A 7451-nucleotide genomic window follows, 5' to 3' on the forward strand; every position below is an offset into this window, starting at 1 on the left:
CTTGCTATGTTGCCCAGGCTGGTCTCAAACTTTTGGCCTCAAGCCATTCTCCCACCTGAGCCTCCCAAAGTGCTGGGGTTACAGGCATGAGCCACTGCACCTGGCTGGGATGATTTTTCATCGTTGTTCATTCACTCATTCATTCCCTCTCTATGCTGCATATTTGCTTGCTGCAGGCCAAGTCCAAGCCGGATTCCGAAGGGACACCATGGGGTAAGGCAGGACCTGTCCTTGCCTGCCAGGGGCCTGTGTACTGCCCACGCCTCTCCTAGCTAGTGGCAGAGCCCAGGGACATCTCCACCATGTGCCACAGGCCAACCATTGTCTCTTATGTCCTCAGACTGACACGTCTGACCCCGAGAAGGTGGTTTCTGCCTTCCTAAAGGTGTCATCTGTGTTCAAGGACGAAGCTGCTGTGAGGACGGCAGTGCAGGATGCAGTAGGTAATGTGGGCTGGGTGAGGCCGGGGTGCCCGCTGGCCCTTGATGCTCGTGAGGCCCCGGTGCCCTTTGTGGTCGCCGTCACTCATCAGCCCCAGTGCTGTCATGGGAACTGCTCTTTGGGACCCTGTGCTGCTCCTCCATCAGGGTCCTGCCACGGTCCTGCCGTGGAGCCAGCTGGGTGCTCGTCTCCCTGTTTCTCACCACTGAGAAACTGAGGCCTTTCTCAAATCCACACAGCCATATAGAGTTAGAACCCAGAGCCCACTCTAGGAAGGCCAGATAGTCACATCCGCAAGCCCGATGGACGCAGGTCTGTCGGGAGGAAGGATGCTGAGAGCTGAGCCCTTGTCCGCACCTCAGAGCCTCTGTGCTCATGTCCATTCTACCTGGAGCTTCCCTGCACAGAGGACACTTTTCCCTGTAACATTATGGGGCCTTCTCGGAGCACCAGCCCACGTCTCTCCTGCCCTGTGGCAACCCTCTCCGCACCCTGTTTCCTCCATTCCAGCACCTGTCACCTTCCACCCTGTCTCCATGTGCTTGACTGAGGCAGAGGGGAGGAAGGGCCCTGAGGCAAGGGGCGCAGCTCCTGGAAAGGATAGAAAGGAGTGGAAGGACATGTGTGGTGCCTCTTCCTGGCCTCTACTGGGGGTGGCGTTCAAGTGGGGAGGGCAGCTCGGTGGGAAGTGAGGCTTGGAAGGAGGTGGGGGGCCAGACACAAGCCTGCTCCCTGAGGGCCTGCCCAGGGGCATTTGTGGGAACAAGTTGCCCTAGTTCTGTTTCCCAGGAAGCCTAGCATAGTCCGTGCACATCCCCTCACCCCACCAAAATCACCTGAATCCTCCCCCAGTGGCGGCCTGCCTCAGGAACTCTCCACTCCCACGGCGTGAGGTGGCACAGTGGGTGTCATCCCCACACCCATTTTACACCTGAGGCCAGGATGGGGAAGGGCGGGAGTGTCACAGCTGGTAGATGGACTGAGCCCATCCCCTGATGCCAACTGCCCCTCCCTCTGGTTCCTGTGTCTCTGCCATCCCTCTTGTGTTCGCCTCTTCGTCAGGGCAAGGAGGCAGGCGAGCCTGTGTTTGCGCGGTGTGGGGGGAGCCCTGGGTGCCTTGGCCCAGCGCTCTGCCATAGCCAGCAGCCTGCCCCTGCTGCTTCTGCCCTACAGATGCCCTGATGAAGAAGGCTTTCAGCTCCTCATCCTTCAACTCCAGCGCCTTCCTCACCAGGCTCCTTGCACACATGGGTCTACTCAAGGTGAGGCTGGAAGGAGCAGCAGGCCCAGGAGGGAGGTGGGCGGGGTCTGCACAGAAGCTGCCCCAGCCATGCCCGCCAGCCTCCCTCACTTCAAGTCCTGAGCCGTCTCACCCACTGGGCCCCGAGGCCTGGGTCTGCCCCAGCAGCCTCGGTCTTCATGGTGAGGTTCCGGCTGGACTCAGTTGTGAGCGCTGCCCGCAGAGTCTGGATGGTGGAGTCCAGGGGCCGCCCAGGTGACCTTGAAGCTCACCCCGCCTTTTGCTGTGTTCCCCTCACAGAGTGAAGATAAGGTCAAGGCCATTGCCAACCTGTATGGCCCCCTGATGGCACTGAACCACATGGTGCAGCAGGACTATTTCCCCAAGGCCCTTGCACCGCTGCTGCTGGCATTCATCACCAAGTGAGTGTGGCCTTGGTGTCCTTCTGCCGGTGCCTGTCCTCCCAGGCTTCTCTGGCCAGGTCCAAAGGCCTCCAGTCCCAGGAGGTCCAGCCCAGCCCGCCTGCTGGCCCTGCTCGGGTGCACGAGAGGCCCTCATGCCTCCTGGGATCTCAGCATCGGTGTTGGAGTCTCACCACCCTTGGGAGGCCCGCTCCCCTCTGCCCAGCTGAGGACAGTGGGGCTCAGGGACAGTGAGAGAGGAGACATGTAATGCCCCCATTTTGCCGATGAGGAAAGGAGCACCGGGTTGGTTAAAGAGTTTCCCTTGGTCCCACACTAGGAAGAGGCTGGGCCAGTGTCCAGACCCATGTCTGTGAGCGAGGTGCTACGCGTGGTGACATCTCTGGAGGGGCTTTCTGTCCATGCTCACAGTGGTGCAGGCCGAAGGGGCCCGGTCACACTAGGCTCTGCAGCCCCAGGCCCTCTCGTGGGGACACACATTGCCCCGGGAGCCGCCAAAATGCCCAGCAATGTAGGAACCTTGGCCTTGTTCCGGGAGCTGCCAAAATGCCCAGCAATGTAGGAGCCTTGGCCTTGTTCTTGGAGGGTCCTGGGGAGTCCTGGGGCGTTGATGGGGTGATGGGCACAGTCAAGTCACAGAGCCAAGGCCCCACCAGGGAGGGGGCGGGAGGCTTGCCCCGTGCACCCTCACGGGGCCCTGTATGGCCCCTGGCAAACCTATGGCCTTCATCAGGCCTCAGTATCCCCATTTGCCCAACCAGAGGGTTAGGTGAGATTGTCTCCAAGCGCCCTGACCAGCCACACTTCCAGTCAGTTGGCGCCATCCGGGGAAGTGGGGCAGGTAGAGGAGCAAGAAAGTCCCTTTGCTGGGGGAGCCCAGAGCCCACCAGCCGAGGCAGGATGCTTGGTGCATGTGGGGAGGCGGGGCTGGTGGAGCGTGAGCAGCCCTGTCCACCCCAGCGTCTGGAGTGTCTGTCTGCACGGCGCTGTCTCCTTAGCCAGGCCTTACCTTCTGGCCATGTGCCCCTCACCCAGATCACTCCTTGGGCTGCAGCTGGACTGGCCTTGGTGAATGATAGATCTCACTGTCCCCCTCCTCTGCCAGGGGCCAGGTCAAGCCTCACTGTGAATCTCGTGTCTGGCCGCAGCCTCACCCTCACCCCACCCCACCCCACCCCACCCCAGCACAGTGTGCACCCCCGAACCCCTTTCCACAGCAGTGCCATTGCTGCGGTGCCGAGCTTTGTCCATCCTGTCCAGAGCTTGTTTGGCCAGTGGCCCCAGCCCCTGCCTGCACCTGCACCCGAGTCCTTTGTGTCCTTCCTACTCCCTGGTCGGAGTGGTTCCCTCTGCATCTCTGGCAGCCCCTGTGCTATCCTAAGCTTGGGCGTGAGCCCCTCGGCCTTGTTAGAGCAGAATGCCTTTTCCCAGCTTGTTGCCCAGCCTCCAGCACAGGCCTCAGTCTGCCCCCCAGGTCTTGTCCGAGGTGACTGATTAACTATGTAGTGACATGCACAGCCCCTCTTCCCTCAGCTCCCAGCCAAATTGTCTGGGATCCCAGGCCTGGCACAGATCCTGGCCTGTTCATCGGCTACAGGCCAGAGGTGTTGTCAGGCCTGGTCCTGGCTGCGTCCCACACTTGCCCAGTCCCCCAGAGTCTTGCCTCAGTGTCTTTCTTTGCAGTGAAACTAATGATATTGAGGGCAACAATGGGGAGCTCAGGCGCAGTGGCTCCTATCTGTAATCCCAGCACTTTGGGAGGCTGAGGCAAGATCACTTGAGTCCAGGAATTCAAGGCCAGCCTCGGCAACATTGGTGAAACCCCGTCTCTACAAAAAATACAAAATTAGCCGGGTATGGTGGTGTGTATCTGTGGTCCCAGCTACTTGGGAGGCTGAGGTAGGAGGACCACCTGAGCCTGGGAAGTCGAGGATGCAGGGAGCCATGATTCCAGGACTGTACTCCAGCCTAGGCAACAAAGAGAGACCCTGTCTCAAGAAAAAAACCACCAAAAAACAATGGCTAGCCATTTACTTATGACCCAGATTGGACTCTGATTCCAGGACTGTACTCCAGCCTGGGCAACAAAGAGAGACCCTGTCTCAAGAAAAAAACCACCAAAAAACAATGGCTAGCCATTTACTTATGACCCAGATTGGACTCTAGTGGGCCAGTCATGTGAGGCCACTGGCAGCCAGTGAGGATTCCCTGGCCTGCGTCTGCTGGAAGGGCCCTTGAAGAGCCTGGCTGAGGTGGGGCTGTGTTGTGGCCAGCTCTGGGCTGTGTGGTCTTGGGTGCCTGCCTCTCACCCCTCCTACCCCTACCCACAACGTGCAGAAGGCAGAGGCTAATGTCTCCCTTGCTGAGTCATTGTGCAAATTAACAAAAATGAGTCTGGTACCAAAATGGCCCCCACACTTGGAAAACAGGGGCCAAGAGGCATCCATCCCACCTGCTGACCCTTCTTTCCCCGCAGGCCCAACAGCGCCTTGGAATCCTGCTCCTTTGCCCGCCACAGTCTGCTGCAGACACTGTACAAGGTCTAGACTCAAAGCCTCTCCCATCCCTTGGCCTGGACCAGTGAGCTGGGGAGGGACTCGGAGGAACTGAGGCACAACCCACACCGTTGCCTTGGACAGGACTCTGGCCAGAGGCAGGGCGGGTCTGTGTCCCGTGTGTCCTGTCAGTCCCCTGAGTATGTGTGTAGGTGTGGTGCGCGTGCAGGTCTGTGCCTCCTGTCGGGATTTGGGTTTGAACGTCTCTCTGCTGGCCTGGCTCTGCTCTGTTGTGGGGAGTTGGCGCCCAGGGTAAAGGGCTGTGAGCTGCTCCGCCATTAAACTCACCTTCACCTGACGGCGCTCTGCTGATCTCCACCTGGGCCCTGATGGCTGTCCCCACCTACCTGCCTTCCAGCCCGGCTCCCTGGCAGAGCCAGAGCCCAAGGAGTTGTCCGCGTGCTGTTCTTCCCCTCTGTGTTGTGACTGGGCTGTTTCCTGCCCTGCCAGGGGCTGCTTCTCGTCACCAAGCCCTGGTCCTGCAGCAGCTGTCCTCCCCACCATCCATGCCACTGTGCTGAGCGCTCAGCCTGAAGAGCAGAGAATGCCATGGGTGGGACTGTGGGGGTGGCATCGTGGGGCTGTTGGCAGAGGGCAACCCTGGGCCCCATGCCGTGTGGACAGGCAGACACCAGATTGTCCAGGAGCAGGAGCTGCTGGAACTGCGCTGGCCCCGGACCTAGTGGACCCTCTCCTGGCTGCTGAGATGATGTCTGTGACTGGCCTGGGGGCCAAGCTGGAGGGGGTGTGTTGACAACCCAAAGCTGTTGTCCTGTCTGGGGAGGGAGGGGCAGGGTCCCCAATGTCCGAGCCGTATCTGGACGCTGCTCTTAAAGAACCTCCTGGGGCAGGGGAGCAGTGGGGTCTGGACTGGGCAGATGCTGTACAACCTCCCTACGCGCCCGTGACTGCCCCATGCTTTCCCCTTTGTGTTCTGTGTGTGTCTGGGCTGTGCCCGGGGGCTTCACAAATAAAGTCATGTGTACAGCTTCAGAGACTCAAACTCGGACCTAAAGCGGGACAGTCTCGGGGGCCATCGTACGTGGAGTCCCACCTCGGCAGAGCACACGGCCCCACGGCAGTCTGTGAGGGCAGTCAGCCCTGCGAAGGGCCCGGCCTCGGCCTGCCTGGGCAGTGGCAGTTCTGAATGAGGACCCATTTTCCTGCCTGGCCACACCTCACTCAGTGCCCTGCCTTTGGGCTGTAGCTCTCTTGGCTCCTGCGTTGCTCCTTCACTATGGCAGCCACCTCCCTTGGGGTCCTTTGCTCCACTGCCACATATGTGAGGGCAGCCCAGCCAACCTTCCTTACCTCCTGCCCTATGCCATGTGTGTGCTGGGGGAGCCCATGTCCCCCACAAATGGCCTCCAAGAGGAAGTCCCTCGGCCAGGTGTGGTGGCCCATGCCTGTAATCCTAGCACTTTGGGAGGCTGAAGAGGGTGGATCACAAGGTCAGGAGATTGAGACCATCCTGGCTAACGTGGTGAAACCCCGTCTCTACAAAAAAAAACAACAAAAATTAGCTGGGCGTGGTGGCGGTCGCCTGTAGGTCCAGCTACTCGGGAGGCTGAGGCAGGAGAGTAGTGTAAACCTGGGAGGCGGAGCTTAGAGTGAGCTGAGATTGCACTACTGCACTCCACCCTGGGCGACAGAGCAAGACTCCGTCCCAAAAAAAAAGAAGTCCCTCCGGGGTTTCTTCGGGTGCAATATTTTCTCATTGGCAGTCGACCACATAGGTGACCAGGTGGCAGAGGGTAGTGCCGGCCCTGCCCCCGTCCTCTGTGTGAGTTGATACGGTAGGGGGTGGGTGCAGGGCTGGTGTTAAGTTTTGATATATGTTACAACGTGGATGAACTTTGAAAACATTACGTTAAATGAAATAAGCCAGACACAACAGGACAAATACGATTCCATTTAGATGAGGCATCTAGAATAAGCAAATTCAGAGACAAGAAGGTAGAGGTTGCCAGGGCTAGGGGAAGGGTGGAATAGGGAGTGAGGCTGAGAACAGATTCTTTTTTTTTTTTTTTTTTTTTTTTTTTTTTTTTTTTTTTCCTTTTTGTGGAGAACGGGGTCTTGCTGTATTACCCAGGCAGGTCTCAAACTCCTGGGCTCAAGCTATCCTCCCGCCTCTGCCTCCCTGACTGGGCTCAAGCTATCCTCCCGCCTCTGCCTCCCTGAGCGCTGGGATTACAGGCGTGAGCCACCGCGCCTGGCTCTTTGTTTCTTTTAACATGATAAATAAGATGATGTAAGCCTTTTTGTGGCCTGTCACTTTGGTTTAACACCATTCATCACTTTCTTGTGCCCGTAAAACTCTTCTCATGATTTTTATTCCAATGCATGGATGTAGCACTTAAAAGCCAGGCACTATTTCTGGACGTTTTTTCCACTTTTCCCTGTTGTCAGTGAGGTTGAGGTAAACTTCTCTGCATGTGAATATCGTCTGCATCCTAGATTATTTCTTCAAGTTCGATTACAAGATGGGGACCACTGGGTCCCTGAAATGATTTTTTTGTGTGTGTGAGACACTGTTTTGCTTTGTCACTCTGGCTGGAGTGCAGTGGTGCAATCATGGCTCATTGCAACGTCAACCTCCTGAGCTCAAGCAGTCCTCCTGCCTCAGCCTCCCAAGTAGCTGAGACTATAGGCACACACCACCACCCTTGGCTAGTTTTTTTCCTTTTTGTTGACATGGGGTCTTGCTATGTTGCCCAGGCTGGTCTCAAACTTTTGGCCTCAAGCCATTCTCCCACCTGAGCCTCCCAAAGTGCTGGGGTTACAGGCATGAGC

General features: G+C 57.9%; 1 protein-coding gene across 1 annotated transcript in view; it reads left to right on the top strand.

The window, feature by feature from the left end:
• Window positions 1-6883, top strand: part of RANGAP1 (Ran GTPase activating protein 1) — a 38523-nt gene extending 31640 nt beyond the window's left edge. The window contains exons 11-15 of the mRNA XM_011927787.1: window positions 341-443; window positions 1615-1703; window positions 1982-2103; window positions 4580-4868; window positions 6855-6883. Coding sequence (XP_011783177.1) covers window positions 341-443; window positions 1615-1703; window positions 1982-2103; window positions 4580-4649 — 384 coding nt within the window. The 3' untranslated portion in view covers window positions 4650-4868; window positions 6855-6883. The remainder of the gene's footprint in view (window positions 1-340; window positions 444-1614; window positions 1704-1981; window positions 2104-4579; window positions 4869-6854) is intronic.
• The last annotated feature ends 568 nt before the right edge of the window (window positions 6884-7451 follow it).

This window comes from Colobus angolensis, unplaced genomic scaffold, assembly GCF_000951035.1.
Source record: "Colobus angolensis palliatus isolate OR3802 unplaced genomic scaffold, Cang.pa_1.0 Scaffold749, whole genome shotgun sequence".
Classification (NCBI taxonomy): domain Eukaryota; kingdom Metazoa; phylum Chordata; class Mammalia; order Primates; family Cercopithecidae; genus Colobus; species Colobus angolensis.